At 46.5% G+C, this 20,705-nt stretch overlaps 1 protein-coding gene across 5 annotated transcripts; it reads right to left on the bottom strand.

Moving 5' to 3' along the window:
* Positions 1-298: 298 nt before the first annotated feature.
* CX3CR1 (C-X3-C motif chemokine receptor 1) lies at positions 299-13,670 on the bottom strand. 5 transcript variants are annotated; one of them, XM_075083494.1, is made up of 4 exons: positions 13,466-13,548; positions 12,134-12,204; positions 6,014-6,151; positions 299-2,275 (listed from the first exon to the last, which is right to left on the bottom strand). In XM_075083494.1, exon 4 carries the CDS (start codon positions 2,259-2,261, stop codon positions 1,197-1,199), a length of 1,065 nt encoding a protein of 354 aa, XP_074939595.1. In that variant the 5' UTR covers positions 2,262-2,275; positions 6,014-6,151; positions 12,134-12,204; positions 13,466-13,548; the 3' UTR covers positions 299-1,196. The 5 variants fall into 5 exon arrangements, 4 of the variants coding, with proteins under 4 accessions (XP_074939595.1, XP_074939597.1, XP_074939596.1 ...); XM_075083496.1 differs by lacking the exon at positions 6,014-6,151; XM_075083495.1 differs by lacking the exon at positions 12,134-12,204 and having other exon boundaries at positions 13,466-13,543.
* Positions 13,671-20,705: the final 7,035 nt, after the last annotated feature.

The following is a 20,705-nucleotide window of genomic DNA, read 5'->3' as shown; positions in this document are numbered from 1 at the left end:
GGGCAGATCTCTGGATGATATTCTTAAATTCCTTATTAACCATAGACAAAACCAAGACAATATTCCCCAGAATTGCCAATAGATGTATCTTAACTGCCCAAGGATGGTCAAGGTACTGAGAAGTTATTATAGTGAAGGAGAGGACATCATAGAAGAAGGTAGCAAAGGTGCCATTCTGTATTTCCTCCATAAAAAAAACCTCTTAAAGGAGGAGGTATAATTGCTAATTGTCTCCATGATGTTGTCCAAAAAGTGGATTTGTCACCCATTGTGCAATGAGTCAATAATCACACACTCAGGAGAGGCATTGCTAATTTATTTCAGGGTTGCACAAGCCTGGGCACTCAGTGGTTTTCCACAAATCAAGCACATTGAAACTGGCTACCTTACCATATTTACATAGTAAGTCCATATATATTTTCTTCTGTCTGGTGACCAATGACAGGACCCGAGGGAATGGCAGGAAGATGTGCCAGGGGAGGTTTAGGTTGGGTAGTAGGAAAAGGTTCTTCACCCAGAGGGTGGTGGAGCACTGGAACAGGCTCCCCAAGGAGGCAGTCACGGCACCAAGCCTGACAATATTCAAGAAACACTTGGACAACACCCCTCAGAGGTTTGGTGTGAATTTTGGGGTTGTCCTGTGCAGGGACAGAAGTTGGACTCGATGATCCTTGCAGGTCCCTTCCAACTCAGGACATTCTATGATTCTACGTTTCTACCTATGTAATGCATATTCATTCTAATCTACATAAGTTATATAATGGCACTGAGTCGTTCTTCTTGTCTCCACTTCAGATTCTTCCATGCATGCTTTCCTCTCTTCAGTCTTTGGTGGTCTTGATCGATGAGGTATCCTAACCCTCGTTACCTAGAAACGACTACTTCAAGCTATCTTCTCTTAGCAGCTCTCACTCATTTTTCTTCTAAAAAGGAACATTTGTCATTACCTAAATGAGTGAGCTGATGGCCAAGACATCCCGTCCCTAGCCTTAGATTAACTATTCATAATGCTTAATCAAAAAGGAAAGAGTCTAGATTCACGCTAACTAATCATATACAATACCCCTTAGATTCACACTAAATAAACATCTACAACACTCCTTGTATCCAAGGCGAGGGGTTGTTCTCTTACACTGCCAGCAGTGGTTAGCGCTGCAGAAGACATATTTACATACACTTCTTCTTCACAGAGCCTTTTAGACAAAGACAGAGCCATCCTGTTCACTGGTGTTCAGGGTTACATTGCTGCCTACAACGCTTTCTGCATAACTAGCCGAATAGGTCACCTGGTAGCGACTGCAGGGGCCACAGAAACACAGGAATGGGCAGTACTTTAAGCAGACTTGATAAAGGTATTTCCTGAATTTCTCCCCAGCGAAGGCATAGATAAGGGGATTGAGACAACAGTGACTGAATGCAATGGTTTCGGTCAGGTGCATTGCATAGTCCAATGATTTAATTTGGTTGCAACTTGTGAATAACTCATAGTGCTTTAAAGTCTCTAGAAAAATCAGTACATTGTAGGGGGACCAAAACATTAAAAACACAACCACCACAACCAAGATAAGTTTTATGGCTCGTGTTTTTTTCTGATTTTTGCAGGACAGCAGGGTTTTGACCATCCCATAGTAGCAATAGCATATGATGCAGACTGGGGTGAAAAAGCCAATGGTGTTCAGCTCCACATTGCAGAACACCGGCCAGATGTTCTCCAGCTCCTGGGGGAAGACAGAAATGCAGTCATTTTCTACCTGCTGGGAGAACACAAAATGTGGCACTGAAACTAAAATCGCTATTGGCCATACTCCACAGGTTATAAGAAAGCCATGTTTCATTGTTCTGGATTTCAGAGAATACGTTGCCCGGACAATGGCCAAATATCTGTCGATACTGATAACAGTAATAAAGAACATGCCCCCAAAGAAGCCAATGTAATACAGTGAGGAAACGGCTCTGCATGGAATAGTCCCAAGGGTCCATCCACGCACCGTGTAGGAAGCCCAGAAGGGGAGGGAGATCACAAAGAGAAGGTCCGAGATAGCCAAGTTCAGGAGATAGATATCAGTGATGCTTTTTTTACCGCCTTCTTTCACAATGACAAAAACCACCATTAGATTCCCTGTGAGGCCAAGAGCAAACACTACAATGTAAAATATTGGCAGAAATATTTTCCCAAATTCTTGGATGTCAGTCTTGTTGCAGGAAAAAGCATGTTCGTCATAAGCGTATTCAGGTGTCGTTTCTGTGAATGCTTCCATCATGCTGGATCTTCTGGCTAGAGGCAACATGAAAAGAGAAAAGAGAATAACGGTAGAGAGATCCAGTATCTGCTATGGTAAAATGCTGAGAGATGTCACTTACATGCACGCTTTGGGATTTTGTCACTATTTGGGTTAGTGAGAGTTGTATTATTGTGGAGGTGATGGTAGGTCCTAACAAAAGCCCAGATTCTGCTGTTAAATGTACTTCACTGAAAATTAGCTCTTTAGGATAAAAAAAAAAATAAATGAGAATGTCAAGGGCTGTTGAGTAAGCCCCTGTTTATTGGAAGAGCAGCAGAATTCAGCAGCAAACTGACATCCAACTAACCGAGCTCTGCAGGAGGTGCATTGCAGCGTGAGAAATGCAGGTGCTGTCCCAGCCTGTTGGGTGGTGCTCAGCAGGAAACAATACCTCACATGTAGCTGTTGATCAGCATGTGCTGCCTGTCAACACCACCAAGAGCACAGTCTCACCCCACGTTAGCCCTGGGGTAGAAGTGTGTTAAGACGCCCAGTTTGGCTGGGTCTGAGCCGATGTTTGCTGACGTGGGAGGAGCAAAGTTTGGACCGGGACATCCCTTGGGAGCAAGCATCTCTTTGATGAGGTTTTTTTAAAAAATAATCTTATGATCAAAAGAAGAGAAACTATATTGGCCCTTTTCCTCAAGCATCAAAGTGTCTCGTGACTGCTCCTGCCTTGGCTGCAAGGCAGGCAGAGTGGAGCCAAGGCTTGTTAGCTTGGAGGCTGCACCCAATGAGAGTATGCGGTGCAGGTGTGTGACCTCTGGGCTTACTGGTCTGCACATCGAATAACTCGGGGCACCCATCAGTTCCTCTGCACTCCCTTGGGATGTGGTGTTCAAGTCCCTGCAAAGATTTCTGTTTGCAAGGAACCAAAAATCCTAGAGGGGAGCAGATGTTACTGCATTCAGTCTGCCCCCTGGTTGGGGTAAAAAGCTTGTAAGTGTCCGTTACTTGCTCTCACTGTAGGAAAGAAGGAAATTGAGTGTGACACACTGTGCAGAAGCCCACGGAGATGACAATATGGCCAACCTGTTAAAGCTGAGACTGAAAGGAAAGGTCAGTGATAACAAAACTGCAACTAGTAACTATCCCTCGGTCACAGTGTCATAATCTTCTTACAGCAACCACCTGTTGACTGTAAAGAAGGGACTCAGTTCAGTGATCATAAGCTGTCTCTAATATAGATGTTTACATCTCCTGTTAGTGGGAGATGCGGTCAATACAGCCAATGAAGAGTAGTGCGTCTGATCCAACGCAGGGCAGGCTACATCTGCTTTAAGACAAGACAGACTGCTTTCCAGGCTCTGCTGGCTGCATTGATGAAACTCCTTTTGACTATAAGGAGAGCATGGGCACACTACCCAGTGGTAGACATCGATGGTGTATAACTACTCCCACTACTGATACTTACAGCAAAGTGGTTGGAATCCCAGCCTACATGTCCACGTTTCACTGATAGCAATAGTTTGCATAGCCTCTGTTTAAAATAAGCCTTGCAAGACTAAGTATGAAATAAAGATGTCCTGAAGTATGAGACAGTCCTTGCCAAAGAAGTTTCATATGATGCAGTGGTAGCTACAACAAACTCCCCCGTGGGTGGCTACTATTTACATTTTCTATGACTATGGGTGACCATATTGACATTTTCTCCTAATGCCTCGTTGCCAGAGTGCTGTTTGTGGTGTGGGCCATGAAGTTCTGGCCTCTTATTTTGCAGTCATTTCTCAAAGAGGTTTTTTTGTGCTAGATGGAAATCCAGGCTCTCTGTTTTAAAATAACTTCTTATTCTGAAAGTTCAAAGCCTAGTTGTACCCAAAACATTTAAATGAGAAGATTCCAAAGAGAGGCATTAGAAAACAGTCTTTGTGGTTTTGCACAGAAAAGTGGTCTAGATGAAGGGCTACCTCAGTGGTAATAGTTCTGGGGTGTGGGCAGAGTGTGGGGAAGGATGTTTGCAGCAGGCAAGCACACCCATAGGTTGAGCAGCTCTTGCAGTGCCTTTCAATTTGAACTGTGAGCTGAGTCTGCCTGCAGAGTCTGTCCAGCCCCTTGTTTGCAGCCCAGTTTAATTCTCCATCTTCTGAAGATGTGGTATCTGACAGCAGCAGAATTAAAGGGGACAAATAGGAAATGCCTAGGTGCTGGGACAGAAGCTGACAGCAATTGCAAAGATGATACTGATTTTCTACTGATGAGAAGACTAATTGGAGTTGCCTACAGAGATATATGACAGGTTCCTCATCTCTTCATGTCTCTCTCCAGTCATAACTTTATCTACTTTGTTGAGGGATACAGAATTGAGCAGGAGACATTGTACATAATCCCAATAGCCCAAAATTTTCTGCCTTCCCACCCTTTCTTATCCTCTGAGACTAAATGTATGCAGCAGGTACCTTGTGTCGGGGCGCACCAAGTCTTTTGTGCTGAGTATGAGTCGCTACACCAGCACACCCAGCTCCTTGCCACTGAGCTGTTACTGCACCCGTCTGCACAGTAGCAGAGCGTCCTTCTTACTCTGTGAGCTGATGTGCTCCACAGCTGGCTCTTCACTGATGCACCAGCATGTGGTAATTGAGGGCTACCAAAATGACTGGGGCTGGAGCACCTGGCATATGAGAAGATGCTGAGAACTGGGTTTGATCAACCCCAACAACAGACTTCTCAAGGGGGATCTAGTGAGAAGGTGTAAAGGCAAAGCAGACAACTTTCCTCAGAGGAATAAGAGGCAATGGCCATGGGAAATTGTTACTCACTATATGGGAAAAAAACATTCACTGTGAGGGTGGTCAAACACCAGGACAGGGCTTCAGGGAGTTTGTGGGATCTCCATCCCTGGAGATACTTGAAACTCTGCCAGCCCTGCTCTGAGCGTGGGTTTGGACAAAAGGCCTCCAGAAGCCCCACCCTAACTTCGTGACTCTGTGACAAAGCCAGACAGAGGCCATGATGTCTCTGCACAGCGCCCCAGCTGCTTCTCTGCCGTGTAAGCGCCTGTTTCAGACATGTCTTTCCTGGTGTGACAAGCAGAAGTTCCATCATGCACAAAGGAAAAAACTGATTGATGGCTGCTTGTATCCCATTAGCATCTTTGCTAACTGTGCAGGCATCCAGAGAGGGCTGCTGGGTGGTACTTGTCTAGACTGTGTGTGCTGTCTGAAATCGCTGATCTGGAGAGAGGGAGCACACATTGGTTTACTCTCCTCTCTGAGAGCCTCTAACTGTGCTGGTCTTTCCTATATTTGCTCCCTTAATTAATGTCTAGAAAGGCAGCTTGTTCCTCTGGAGAGTTTCCATGTTTCCATAGAAGCCACTGCACTCTACTGGGCACAGGGGGAACACATGTGTAAGGAAGTGCAGCTCCTACCACTGGGTAATGCTCAGATCTGGCAGACTTCTGCACAGGCGGTGCCCACTGGCATTGTCTGGAGAGAAATATGGGCATGGAAATGGCCACATTATTTGCAGGAGAACATTTACATGGAGGTGCAGGACGAACTCCTGGCCTTCTTGAAGTAAAGAGGAACATCACTTGGGCTGCGAATTCTCGTGAACTACCTTTTCAATCCTGTGATCTCTTCTAGCTCACTGATGGGGATAATTTATTTCTACAGTAGCAAATTATTTCCTTTACCCCTGGATGGGTGGTTGCAAAGCCTGTGGTACCTACATGAATGGGAAAGGCGAGATGCTGCATAGCATGTGCTGGGGCAAGCGAGAACTACACTTACCAATATGACATTGGCATCTGAAACTGCTGGCCCAGTCTGTGTCTTGTCCACTCAGTAGGTCCTGGATTTTGTTTAGGACTGTTGTGGTTTAGCCCCAGCCAGCAACTAAGCCCCACACAGCCACTCGCTCACTCCCCCCTGGTGGGTTGGGGGAGAGAATCGGAAGGGTAAAAAGTGAGAAAACTCAGGGGTTGAGGTAAAGACAGTTTAATAGGTAAAGCAAAACAGTAATAGTTACAATAATAATAATAACAACAATAATAATGAAAAGGAAAAGGAAAAGCTGCACGTGCAAGCAAAGCAAAACAAGGAATTTGTTCACTCCTTCCCATCGGCAGGCAGGTGTTCAGCCATCTCCAGGAAAGCAGGGCTCCATCACGCCTAAGGGTTACTTGGGAAGACAAACACCATCACTCCAAATGCATTCCCCCCCTTCCTTCTTCTTCCCCGAGCTTTATATACTGAGCATAACATCATATCGTATGGGATATCCCTTTGGTCAGTTGGGGTCAGCTGTCCTGGCTGTGCCCCCTCCCCTCCCGGCTTCTTGTGCCCCTGGCAGAGCAGGGGAAGCTGGACAAGTTCTTGACTAGTATAGGCACTACTTAGGGACACTTAGCCACCACTTAGCAAGAGCTAAAACATCAACGTGCCATCAGCACTATTCTCATACCAAGTCCAAAACACACTGTACCTGCTACAGTGAAGAAAATTAACTCCATCCCAGCCAAACCCAGCACAGATCACCAGTCACACACTCATATCCTCCCTTCACACTCATCCTGCATATGCAATGTCATCAGTTCTTTCTGAATATTTAGCTCCTCTGATACCACTTTGCTCACTTTAAGCTGATATTACTCAACGGGTGGGCTACAAACTCCAAAGGGCTCCCAAAACCCAGCGTGTGCCAGATAGGCATAATATGATGCAATTCTACTGCGCCCTAAAGCTCTGCCCATCCTCCATCCTTTCCTGCCAGGTATTCTCCATCAGCCTCATAAAGTTCACCACAGTATATACTATAGTCTTCTCAATGTCAGCGTCAACCCAATTTTCTCTCTTGTGCTTACATTAATTGTTCACCCAAGGGACAAAGTGAACTGAAGAGCATGGATGACGCTGAATAAGGACTGCAGGGCTACGAGGTCCCTCCACTAGACATTTTCCCTTGCTGAGTAGAGGAAATAGTAGATTCAGTTCTGCTTCTCATGGAACTGTTTAACCACTTTGCTCTCTCCCCATATTTCCCCAGCACCCTACTCCCCACAAACACTTCTGCTTTTAATCACGTTTATAGCTATCTCAAAGATAATAGTCTGTAGGACCAAACCCCCTGTTTCTCAACCCAGCTATTCCCAATAACCATGTGCGCTCTATGTAATACATAGGGAACTGAAATTATGAGAGATCCACAAACTCCTCTAAGCAACAGAAGTTGCATTTCAACCTTCAAACAGCACTGGCAGCAGGGTGGGTGCCACAAAAGCCAAATGCTGTTTATGCATCTGATCTTTCCAGTTATTATCCCTGCCGCTTCAGCCAAGTGCCATGTCACAAGCTTTACTGCCAAGAAGAGGGGTCTGTGAGCATTTGCCTCTCCATGATAACAAAACACAGGTCACACTTCAGATTTGCACAATATACTAGTAAAAGATTCTAAGCCTGAGAACGATTGGCACACCTTAGTCAGCATTTCTCGGTGAGGCTGACTTGCACGCTTTTCTCCTGCAAGCAAAGCATGTTTTCAGCCCATGCTGAACAGGCTGGAGCTGCATGCTGATGATTCAGCTGGCCCAGGGAAGTTGTAGGCTTTGTGGAAAACCCTGTGAAACCCTGCAGGCGCATACACCTTTCTCACCCTTAGATCTGAGCTGCCACCACCCTACCAAAACATAAACGCTGTTGCTTTTGCACATTTGTGACCACACCCATCTGCTTCTTGCTGGCTGGTGATTCTTGGCAAGACCATAGGGATGTCCTCAGGTACCTCCAAATGAAATGTCATAGCTGCTGGTGGCACTTCTAACACACAAACCGAAGACATTTAAGGGAATTAGCCAGAACTGGGTGGAAACTAGTAGGAGAGATACGAGTCTTCATAGCACTCTGAGTGAAACTCTTAACCAACCTGGCGCCAAGCAACTACCATGCAATCACCAGACAGCCGCGAACACCGCTAATGACAGTTTGGATGATACCCAAACCAAAACTTAGACTTATGGGCAATACACTAACCGGAGGTGGGGCCCAGTTTCTAGTCCTACACCCAACTGGTTTCTGTAATTCACTTAGTTTCAGGGCAGGGTAGTTCCATTCTTAGGGGACAGTCTCTGGAGTTGCTTGGGATCACGTTAGATAGCCAGAGTCAAAAACAGGCCCAGCCCATCAGGTACAGTTACTTTAAATCTTAAATCTCAGTCTTTTATTCAGTCCTGAAGCGGGGACACATTCTCCCCATTCCACCTCTACAGATGCTGGAAGCAGCTGACACAATGCTGACCTTCAAAAGTGGGAAGCAAGCTGAAACAGCTAGTATAACCTAGCCTTTAACCTGGGCAAAATAAAATTTAAACAGTAAAGGGGGATAGCATAGCTATTGCCAGTCTGCGTGGCTTTGTAATAGAGAAGCTTTAGTTTGGACATCTAATGAGATTGCAAGGATGATAAAGGATACTGCATGGGACAGTTGGAGCTTTGCCTGCCTATTTAATTGGTGCATCTCTCCAGCCCAAAGCATCACAAGCCCAACAAAGCATTATAATGGGATGTGGGCTGGTTAGCTGTCAGATTTCAAAAGCCAGCCAGCCATGGAGGAAGACTCACTGAACTACAAATATTGCTTGTAAATGTCTGCAGGAATGATCAGTTGAAAGCCACAAACTCTTCAGTATTTTCATCAGTGGTCTGAAAGCAGACTGGGAATCAGAGCTGGCAGGGGGAAGTGGTAAAAGAAAGAATTGAACAGTGATTCAGACAGATCTGAGTAATCTGGGGCTTCTCGGGTGATTTATATTGGCTTTAATGCAGCCAAAGTGAATACCTTGTAGTTAAACAACACAGTGTCTCGAGAGTGGGGGTGCATATCCCTGGAAACCTGACTGGTGATACAGGCAGACTCTGCAACTGAGTTTGCAGCCAGAGGTTGCAGTAAGAAAAACTGATGCAACCCTTCGGTGTTTAAGGATGTGCTAAATGGGAAGGGACATAAGAGGGAAGACTTTACCATTGTAGAGCTTGATACTGGGGCTGTAGGCACACTTTGATAACACTTAATTTCACTTGTGCTTGTGTTAATAATCTTGCTAATTTAGTGGGATTAGCCATACCATAAACCAACACATGGAAATTCAAACCAGAATCATGCAAGCTAGAAATCAGATAGACATTTTTAACGCTGAAAGGCTAATGACTGGAACAGACTTCAAGTAGGAAAAGGAGATTTTTGCATGTCTGAGGGTCTCCACATCAAGGGAAGATATCAGTCTGGGAAATGGGTTTAGGCCAAACACGGTGGAGGAGCTCAGAAGTGGGGTACTGGGTGAGACCCTACAGCCCTGATAGGCAGAGAGGCAGAGCAAGTGGGCTATTGAGGCACACTTGTCTTTCTTAACAACCAGGACTCTGTTTTGGTAATAAATGACTGAAAAAGCCAAACTGTCCTCTCTCCAGGTACTTCACCAGCACTAGCTAGCCCAAATCCCAGGACGGGACCCCCTGGAAGGAGGTGGGGTCCTGTGAAGAGAACGGAGCAGCTGCTGGGCTTGGGTTAGAGGGGAGGCTATATGATGGCTGTGGAAAGAAAGCAGCACAGTTTGGGGATGGGGATGTTGTTATCAAACAGCCAGTCTGCACTGCCTCTGTTAAATCCTGAGTGTTTTCCCTACTTCTAACCCATTCTTTTATCATTCCTCCATCGCTCCTGAGTGGGTGTGGTATAATCTCAGATGCAGCCTTGCTCCCCCAGTCCTGCCCTGATGACTTTAAGGTGAAGAAATTCCTTTCTTTGGTGTTTCTTCTTTCTCCTGTGATTTATTCTCAGATCAGCTGGACCATTTATGTGGCTCAGCAGAGTTCTGCAAGTTTAATAACTGCTTATTGATTTGGGCAATTTAATTTATGAAGGATCCCCCAAGACTTCGAGGATAAGCTTTTTAAAAGCAAGTAGTGATCTGGGCTGCTTCATTATTGGATTTTCCAACTCAAGGTGGAGTTCAAGATGCAGAAGCACGATGCTGAGGCTTTCAAAAATTTAGGTCATTTAAGGTGTCCTAAATAAAGGACCCAGAAATGGAAGCTGATGAAACCACTGCTGATTAAGATAAATATAAGCCTGAATATTGCAGAAGCCTGTGGTCCCTTTACAAAGGCATTTGGGTCAAAGAGATGAAAAAAAAATGCCCCTTCCCTGAACCAGTTCTAGAGCTTTTACAGCAACATCACAAACTAAGTTAGAAGCAGCCACTACTAGCTGGAGATAAGCAGCATGTAAATCCACAAACTTAAACCAATAGTTTTGGGTAAAAAATGCATTTTAAAAATCAGGCTTGGATCACGGAGGGCAGGAGGGCATAGTATAGAGTCCAAAATCCCTAGGATCTCTCTCACCTTCACCTAAGGCCTTGCAGCATTGGAAAGTGCTTTCTCAGAGATACTCCATGCTAACCTGGAGATAGCTGCAGGGCAGCAAGTAACCAGGGCACAAGTTTCAGATGAACCCATCACAACAAAATTAGGTGTACTCTGACTTATAAAGAAAACAAAAAACCATGGACCTACTACTGTCTCTACCAGTGGCAAGGGCGTCACTACCTGTGCTTCAGAGCAACCACAGAGGTATTATTTTGAACAAGATCTTGCTCTTGCTCCGTCAGTGCATGGTCCAGCTGGCTGGTTTCACTGTCCCTTCAACAAAAAATACAAAAGAAAATTGAATGCCCGCAAAGCGGGCACAGAGGACTGAACCCTGATGCCCTGGGTGAATCCTGCCCCCAGCAACACCCCTCCACTTGCTGTTTTTATTGCCCTGCCAGGAAGACTTGCTGCAAGCCATCCAGGAGGGACAGCAGCACAGCAGCAGTTTGTGGTTTGCTGGGGCCACGGCAAAACCTGCCAAACCCCTAGCAGCTCACTCCTGCGGTTGCTGGTATATTTACAGCAAAAACTGTAAGATGAAGCTTTCAGTGGTTTCAGCTCCTTCCCTCAGCTCTGGGGAGGACAAAGCCCTACTGACGCTGACAGGGCAGCCATGCGGGAGACTTGGTGCCTGTACACTTGGGGTCTCACCTGCTCCTTAACAGAGCAGGAATAGGCTCAGGTTTCAGGGCATGACCAAGACTCTTGAGCAAGTGAAGTTGCAGATAGTCATGTCAAGGCATTTTCCTCGGGGACCATCACTGAATCAACTCATTCTTCTGAATGGTAGCTAAGTGCCAAGGGGCGTCTGAAAAATCCCACAAGACATTGGTCTGAACCTCTGGTGGTCAAAGTACCTTTAGAAATCTGGCCCTAAGGAGGTCAGAGCCTTAAATACCTGTTTCAGAAATGACTTAGGCATTTAGGAAATATGACCTGACGGTACGATTCAGACTCCTGCATCTCCCCTGGATCTTAAAGTCGAGGTTCAAAAAATCACTGAAATGGCTCTGAAACTTTCATCTGTAACTCACAAGTTCATGACTTTGTGGTTTTGATCCTATGACCAGATCCAAGAGTCCTCCACAGAGCCTCTGCAACCTGAGATGGTTACCAGGCAGTGTCCTGCCCCTAGGGACCAGCCAGGGGATGCAAAGTTAGGTAAACAGCGTGAGAATCATGTAGAAGAGCAGTATTTGTTCTTGTCCTCGCGGAGGCTGGGGAGCACTTTAACGCAGCTGCCTGGGAAATAGTCGCAGAGCTGGGACCAGGCACCCTCCCAGGGGCTGCACTGGGTGTTTGGGGTTGTCATCTGACTGGACGGTGATTGCCAGGATCAGGATTTTCTTGGAAAATTTGTTTCACTGGTATTTCCTCCAGCCTGTTATTTTCCCTGTTCTCCCTTTCTGTTTGCATGGTTGCTTGTGACGCTCTGTATCTTTTTTTATATGTATAGCTGAGCATTTTGCCAGCATTTTCTCTTACCTGCTCTTCCTCAGTATTTCTTTTCCCACGCCTTCCCTTCTTAAGTGGCATTCAAATTTCTTTTGTATTTTCTGTCGAAGGGACAGTGAAAACAAATGATCATTTGTAGCTATGTGCACTGTTTGTACTTGTTTATGGTTACCTTGTGTAACCGTCTATTTGTTTATGGTTTATTCCATCCTCTTGCTGCCTTTATGATGTTGCCTGTTTACCTCCTGCCCCCCTTTTGGTTGTTAATAAGCTCATGTTGCCTCGGCATCCTTGAGAAATCTGAGAAGGCTCTCTAGAAATGGGCCTTTCATTTTCTCCATTCTTTTAGAGAGCAGTGCACATTACCCCTTCTTGACTCTCCAGATGCGATTTATGTTCTGGAGTTGCCAGCCCCTCCCTGGAAGATCACATTTACTATGCGATTTACTCTCAATTAACTGTGTGTTCTTCTTTGTCAATCTTTAGCCTTTTCCTCTCCCTTTTGGACTTTTTTCTGAGCTGCCCAAACCCTCGTAATTCATTGCAGTTGCTGTCTTTTGTCCTGTCACCCAGTTCACTGCCTCTGGCTGTGCCGCCTCCATGCAGGGTTTGCCCCAACAGATCAGATTTTTGGAGCCGCTCTTTCTGGATCAATGTTTATATCTCACAAGTACTTAATGGGCTGCCGTCACTGTGTTACCTAAATTTTCACCCAAGCCAGCAGACAATTCTGTGCAATGTCTTTCCTATGGAAAGCTGAATCACAGAGAAATCAAGTAATGTTGTCATACAGAAAGTTCAGTTTTCAAGTCTTTTGAATTTCTGCCACTCTTTTGCTGGTCTGTCCACATCAGACACTTTCTATCATCTCTGCCAGATTTTCTGTACTGGGCTATCTTTCAGTGTCAGTGATGTTTGGGATGTTGGCTCACTGACCAAAACTAAAAGCAAGCAATGGTGAGTTGTAAAATCCCTGCAGACATCTAACAAAAATCATTTAATGAAGTTGAAGGGCTTTATCTTCTCAGTCTGTTCTTCTGGCCTAATGCTACACACTAGTCATCTATCAGCATATTGCCTTAACCTTGAGGACTTCTAGCCAGGGTGAATATTTCTCTTACCACAAGATGCCACAATTAGTCACCAAGTAAAATTTCTCTGCCCTGGTCCACTTCAATTAATAAAAGTGCTCATCTTTCTACTTTCACAATATGGAAACATTACTTACATCATCTTTATTCAAATTAAATATCATTTAGATTCCAAGCACTACACACTGAAGAGTTTCCTTAAGTTCATGAGACCCCCATTTCTCGTCATCCTGCTCTGTTGAATTACAGGTAAAATAAAATTGTCTCTTACCTTAATTCATAGCTGCATTGAAAACTAGCCTTCTGGTTTTCAAGCCGAGCCTGTTTGGATTTAAATGTATATTTCCTCTTCTCTAGCGTTCATGCCTACCCTATGAAACGTGAACTTTTGCAGGGTGGCTTCCTGGGCTGAGCTTCAGGGCTGAGCTGAGAAACCATTAATGTGCTCTGCTCTGGTCCTTCTGGTGCCATGAAATTGTGAAGCAGGATGCGGCCACTCAGAAGGGCTTATGGAGGATGGGACTTGCACAGGAGACAGAAGTGCCTGAAGGGCTTCATACTCAGCATGTAAAAGTTCTCACCCCCTTGGTTCCCCCTATCCTATGCAGAATGAGCATTTCTGACTTGGACAAAATGGTATAGTGTATAGAAATACCAGTCTGGTATGACAGCAGGGGCCTTGAGCAGTGGGGACATGGGATGCAGCACAGAGGAGTACAGGTACAGGAGGGTAAAAGATGGGCCATGGGCTGGCACTTGGGTCCCCAAAGCTATCACAACTCACTGATGGTCAGTTAAAAAAAATGCAGACCTGGAGCTGCAAAAACTGAGTTTAGCTGTAACAGACAGAACAAAAATAGAATCTAACATACATAAAGGGCACCGCACATAGTATATTAGGTGTAGCGTGAAGTTGCAGACCAGTGAAGACAGAAGAAGGTATAGAAGCATGTTAGAAAACATATTAAAATTACCCCAAGCAGATCCTAGAGGGAGGCAGGAAAAAACATCAGCATGAACATCACATTCAACCCAGGGAAAGGCTGGAGGTGCTGACAGCTGACAGCTTGCTTTAATACCCCACCCCACCACCACCACCTGGGTAAAATCACCAGCCTTGGGACACAGAGGAGCAGGGGAAGGGTGAGCATTCCACCAGGAAAAGGGTGAGAAGCTATGTCTGTGCAAAATTAATTTAACTGCATTAGTATTCTTCCTTTTTCTATGACCAGCAGATCTAGACTGTGAATGATTGGAGCCTTGAGATTGCCATTACACTAACAATAAATTCTTGGCTTTACCTATACATACATTGTGCCTCCTCTTTGCCAATAAACAAGATTTTGAGTGTAATATCTCTCTGCAGCCCAGGGATTCCAGTGGACCAGAGGAATCTGAGGGTTTAAAGCATTGGCACATTCATTAATCAAGAAGCCTTCTTGGCCCCTGATCTGAGCATCATGCTCAGGGTTGCATTACAGGTGCACCCACAACTAGGATGCTGCATAGCACATTTCCAGGCACCACTGGACATGCAAAGCAGTTCATTTGGGGTGAAACCAAGCAGGAGGTTGTGCAGCAGGGTGTGTTACTATGGGGATCCAAGACAATGCATCCAGTTGAGGGCTGTACCAATACCAAGGTCCTCTGGTACACACAGGAATACAGGAGAACACCTCTAGGTCATGTCCCTGCCTCAGATGCCAAGGGACATTAAAATTCCTTCTCTGCAAAGGCAGAGTTGTGCCACGTCTGTAGAGGCTGAGCTAGATAGGGATTTTGGGGTGGAGAGTGTCTTCCAGGTTGTCTGAGCCGTTGCTCATTGATTCGTATAGTGAGTTGCCAGGCAAATGTTCTTGTATAAGTTTAGTTCTGGTATTTCTGCCAATTACATGTTTTTTTTCATTACATTATGCTTTATCTAACAAATGTTACATCCCCAACAGCTACATAGCAATATACCAAAGGTCAAACTGTGGGCCTCCAACATCAGCCAAATTATGCAAGTGATGTCGGCTGCATGGGTGAGGACAAGTGCCCATGGAAATAATCAGGGAACTGATACCTGGTTAGGTGTTAGCCAGGAACAGCAAAGATACACTGCCGAAAGTAAAGTTTAAAGGTTAAGGAATAGTAAAGGGCTAGAGCAGCAAATTTTCAAAACTCACCTTTTCCTTCTTTTGCTCTGAGAAGTGCCAGCAGCCCCATCCTGCCCCTTCTTTAAAAACAGATGTAAAGAACTCTGTACTTTTTTCAAGGAGACATCAAAAGTCTGATGTCCCATTTTTCCCCACAGACTGAAAGTAGGAGCTATGACTGCTAAAATTCTGAACTTTCACCTTTCAGAACGATAATTTCTGGTATATAGTACTAAGGAAACATTCTCATTGTATGAGAACTGTAAGATTCAGAAAGTTGAATGAAGGCTTCCTCGATGCCATGGATAATCTCACATCCCTGCAGCACTCCTCCAGCTGTGGGTCCTGCAGAAGGTGTGCTGTGGCCCAGAGGACATCCAAATCTAAACCTGTCTCCCATGTCCTCACGAGGATGATGAAGAGCTGTGTCCTCCCCAGCCCCTGCCTCCCACAGCCTTACAAAAAAGGTGTGGATAAACTAGTAGGAACTTCCCCACTGGGACCTGCACACACCAAGCTGTTTTGCTGCTGACCTGTAAAACGTGGATTGCCAGAGCCCAGGCAGCCATGGCCGCTCTTGTGCTGGTGGGCACCCACTCCTGGGTCACCAGTACTCAGAACACCACCTCTGGTGTTCTGCTTTGCAGCCAAAAACCTTGCAAATAAGGGTCAGGACTACCTGTGTAACAGCAGGAGAGACAGTCCCTAGCCACTGTTTGCCTCCAGATAGAAAGGACCTCCTTATGGCTGGGTTTCCCTGAAGGCAATCATCAACCCCTTCCCTCCCGCACTGCCCAGAATTCAACAGGAACCACACACAGCAGGCTATTACCCTCCTGCAGAAATGAGGTTTGCTGAAAGGAGTACCCGCATAGTTTTTAACTGAAGGACTACAAATAAAGAGAAACCAAGTCAAGCTGAGTCACAGACATCCTCAACAGATCTCCCCGGGAGAGAGAAAAGGCTTTCTGTTGTATTCTGCTGTTAGTAATAACCCTAGGTAAGAGTGCTGGTCGTTACCATGGTGTGTGCTTGTAGTGCAACACAAATACGTATGAAATGAACACCACCTGAAAGACAATTGCAACATCAAGCAATACCTCTGCTCTCCATCTTCAAGCTCTGTTCACGCTCTTGTATTCAGGACAGACCTGAGGGATAAGAAAGTCTGAGGAAGTGGCTGAAAAGACTCAAAAACTCATTCTGGTCCATACATGAGGGGGAAAAGCATCTTTTGTTTCTCCAAGCTAGAAACAAAAAGACATTGCATCCCTTGTAATGAGAGAGACTTTTCCTAGGCAGAGTTTTATGCCTTGCCAACTGTGAGGCACAGGAGAGTTTTAGAGGAAGAAATCAAAAGTGAAAGGATGTGCTGTGCGGGTGTACAGTGAGTAGACGTGGGCAAATCCTCTTTTCTTTTTATTCCATCTCCCTCTGAGTTGCCTTCTGAATTTGAAAACTTATTTCTCTCAACATCTGGGGAGACCAGCAGTACTTCCACATCAGTGGCATCTCTTCCCGCTCTGTGGCCAGGCTGCCAGGTCAGCTTGGGGAGGCAGGCTTTTGCACAGCAGCACTGGCAAGTTCAAGCTTTGTGGACTAAAGCACTTGGTAAAGAAATGTCCGGCCTGAAGGATCAAAATGCTGTTCTCCCCAGCACACCCTGCTTTCCTTGCCATGTGGGAAAGCCTGATGGTGGTAGTTGTCTACAGAAAGGGGCTCTCTTGGCTCTCAAGAGCTTCACTGGAGTCCCCTCCACAGGGCAGATGGGCAACTGTAACTGCCTAGGGGTACCAGAGGGAACCCCAGGAACCTCCTCTCTCCCAGTGCTGACACCAAGCCTTCCCTCTGCAGGCTTCAGAGACTTGCCAGAGTTACCACACACTTTCTTTTTGTTTGTTTTATCACTTTGCTCAAGTGGAAAGCAATTACAGCTGAGACCATGGCAGAGCTGGAATGAGTAAGTGGAGGAGAACGTGATTTTGGCACAAATGGCCTTTGAGGATTTTATTCCCTGTAGACAGCAAGAAAAAGGTCTAGTGTGGGGAATAGCCTATGGAGATGCTACTTTCTAAGTGTACAGGGAGAAAATGCCCATACAAACATGCAAGTATCCATAGATTGATGATAAAAATCAGATACAGTCCTGTTTTGACTCACTCTGCTATGCGGAGCACCTGATGGGATGTTTCGGTCTAACAGCTAACTGACTATACACCATGGTGATTTGCATCGTGTTTGATTTTTGATTTGAAGACACAACAAAAGCTTATCCAAATGATTGTTCTGAGGATCAGGCTTCTACCCTGGAAAGCTTACAAGCCTGAATTGTGCATTTGAAATGCTCCCAAAGGGTGTTGAGCTCAGGAAGGAGGTGTCTGTTCTTTTCCCCTGGGGCCACCAGCTGCGGCTGAATGGTCATGGCATGGCATCACTGGGTGCAGCTACAACAGACACTTGCACTGCTCCCCCAAGCAAAGCAACAGCAGCACCCAGCTGGCTCATGTCCCAAGAAAGAGCTCTTCCAGCCTGAAGCTCTACCAGGTTCTTCTGCATTTCTTTCAAGCGGAGGGACAGGAGCACAACCCAGGCAGCTGTAACCTTCACTGCACTGTCAGTAGTGTGCCATGGAGCTGGGATCTGCATTGTTCAGGCTGAATCCCTCAGAAATCCTCATTAAAGGTGAGCAGGGATGGAGCCCCTGGGTCCCACCGGAGCTTGCTGATGCAGAGCTGCCCTGCACAGCTCAGCAGTGCCACATGCACCATTGCCATGACTGCTCTGAACCCTGCTGGACAATTTTTTTCCCCTTTTTCTTAATTTCTCTGAAAGCCTCCTCTTGTCTTTTCTGTCAGCTGGGTGCAGGCATTTCTGGAGGCGCATTCCTGCTGCAGCTGTGCCCCATTGCTCCCGTGCTCTCCTGCAGCAGAGCTGCTGCCTGTCCAGAGTCCACACGGAAGCTTTCGGTGCAGGTGCTGGCACGAGCTGATCATGCACACACAGAGCCCTTTGCAGAAATCATTTCTGTGCCTCACTTCAAAAAGAAAACCCAGTAGAGGGAGCCTCATCCCTTCATGTCACTGTCCTGGAGAGATGCAAGGAGACGTCCCAGCTGTGGTGGCTTTCCAGCCAACAATGGGAGATGCATTTATTCATCAAAAAGGTGGGGAGGCAAAAATTACCAGGGGGATGGGGGGAAGAGAGAGAGAGACTATGTCTAGGGATTAAAAATTTCAGCCTGAAGGCTGGTGAAGGGAAGAGCCACAGAAAGCTGACAGCTTTCTGACAGCTTGCACACTTTCTGCAAGCAAAAGGAGTGCAGCTCAAATGGGTATTAAAAGTGAAGACAAAACATTTATCCCCATGTTAGAAATAACACTGAAGGGATAAGGGCATTGAAACAACTTAGTACTTAGGCTCACTCATGCCTTGGTGACCACATCTGGGTTTCTGAGCCATTTGTTAGCCTCCCCTTGCTCTGGCTACCACACAGGATGGTGCTCTCCTGCTTTGGAGGGGTGACAGAGGCTCAGCTGGGTCTCCTAGGGACATGTCCTCATCCCCAGGGATGGATGATACATATGCGAGCTGCTCAGATCTGCCTGTTTCAGTGTGTGCCTGAGTTACACGCATCACTCAGAGCTCATCGCCGAGGCTATGCTGCTTGCGGGGTCAGCTCCAATGATAACAGTAAGACTCAAGAGAGTGGGCAAGAAGCCATTGGCTAAGCAATCACACCCCTTCCCTCCTGGGCTCATCCAGGCAGGAGGAACTGCAGCACAGCCATACATCAGCAAGCTGCCATTCAAAATGCTGAAAAAAGAAACTCCTTCCCTTCCTCCTTCCCTCCGGTCTCTTTCCCTCATGCTGCTCATGAGAGCTGAAGCTGTGAAGTACATTTGCTCCAGCACCGCCCCTTTCTCCACACTGCTGCGGGGTGTTTGGCCTCATCTCTCCCCTGCACACAAGGTGACAGTGGCCTGTGCCACTGCTGTCACTGATGCCCATTGATGTCTCACCTCCTCTGGCCAGTGCTTCCCCCATAGGAAGAGCCCAGGGTGGAGCTCCGTGAGCTGCAAGCAGAGGTGCCCTTTGGCATCTCCGGTTGGGGACAAAGCCTGACCCCAGGAAGGCTTGTGAAGCCACCTATGCTGTGGCTTCAGGGAGCAGCTGCCTTGTGCTGCTGTGCCTGCACCAGCCAGCGCAGGCACCGGAGGATGTCCTGCCACAGGCTCTGTGCAAACACTGCAGGCAGCCTGCTCCTCTCTTCCTCAGGCTTGCTGAAACGCCTACCCCAAGCACAACATCTGTGGTGTGAGTAGCCCAGGTGTCACCCGCAGTCCCAGCTACCGTGCAGGGTGGCTCGTGAACCTCTCTCCCCTGGGAGATGCCTGGGCATTTCAGAGCTCCCCAGCAGTCTTGGCTGCTTGTTCCTTGTGCATGGGCAGCCTGTCATCTCTATTTAGATGAGAGGTACAGAGCTGCCTAAGGGGCCAAATTCCTGTGTACAATTGCTGTACTTGATACATGACTGTTTGCATATTTGCTGGGTGCTGGTCCAATAGTTATCTACTGCTGCTAACTTAGAAAGGGATAATGGAGATATTGCTTCAGCACAGCTTTAGTCATGAAGTCAAGAGAACCTACTGACACGTACGTTTTTAACCAAATTGGTCTGAGTTCACTTCAGTTGGTGGTAATAAGCCACAGCCTGTCCATGGCCCAGGAATACAGTGCACTGCATCCATCCCCTGCTTCTGTGAGACACACACATTTTCTGAAGATCTCAAATGAAATTTCCTCTTGTCCTCTATGGTCTGTTAGAATTCATCAAGGATTGGCATCTGGTGTGGCAACATCCATCCTAGAGGCAGGCATCAGATGTGCCCCTTCCACATACAGAAAGCTCCAGCATCATGTGCGTTCCCAAAGGACTGAAACCTGCCCAGCCAGCCACAAACCTATCTGGTGGTTCACCAAGTCCTGCACAGCCCTTGCCCTGGGCTGGGTGCTGGGTCAAGTCATAGGTAAAATGGGTATTTCCCTTTGGATCGTGATTCATCTTTTTTCTGAAACAGCCTCCACAGTCATCTGTCAGTAAGTTCAGCATCAGAATTCAGGTTCAGGAAAGAGCCAGGCTGGGGCTGTTCCTCCATGGCAGAGAGGACCATGGTGTCTTTGAAACAGAGGAGGAGCATACACACATGCTGCTAGCTGTTAGGAAATGGAGAGATGAGCAGAAACGCTCTGATCCACTCTGTTTCTCAGTATGCCCACTCCCTTTGGCAGAGCTGAAGCTCGACCATGCTCTACTCCTGCAGATCATTTCACATGTGCAACACACCCCTGGGGACTATGCTTATGTTTTCTGGA

Source organism: Phalacrocorax aristotelis, chromosome 2 (genome assembly GCF_949628215.1).
Source record: "Phalacrocorax aristotelis chromosome 2, bGulAri2.1, whole genome shotgun sequence".
In the NCBI taxonomy this organism is placed as follows: Eukaryota; Metazoa; Chordata; class Aves; order Suliformes; family Phalacrocoracidae; genus Phalacrocorax; species Phalacrocorax aristotelis.
Note: the sequence above shows the minus strand (reverse complement) of the source record. Positions and strands in the feature narration are given on the sequence as shown.

Coding starts and splice junctions, on each gene's coding strand:
- CX3CR1 (XM_075083497.1), bottom strand. CDS start 2,261: ATGATGGAAGCATTCACAGAAACGACACCTGAATACGCTTATGACGAA.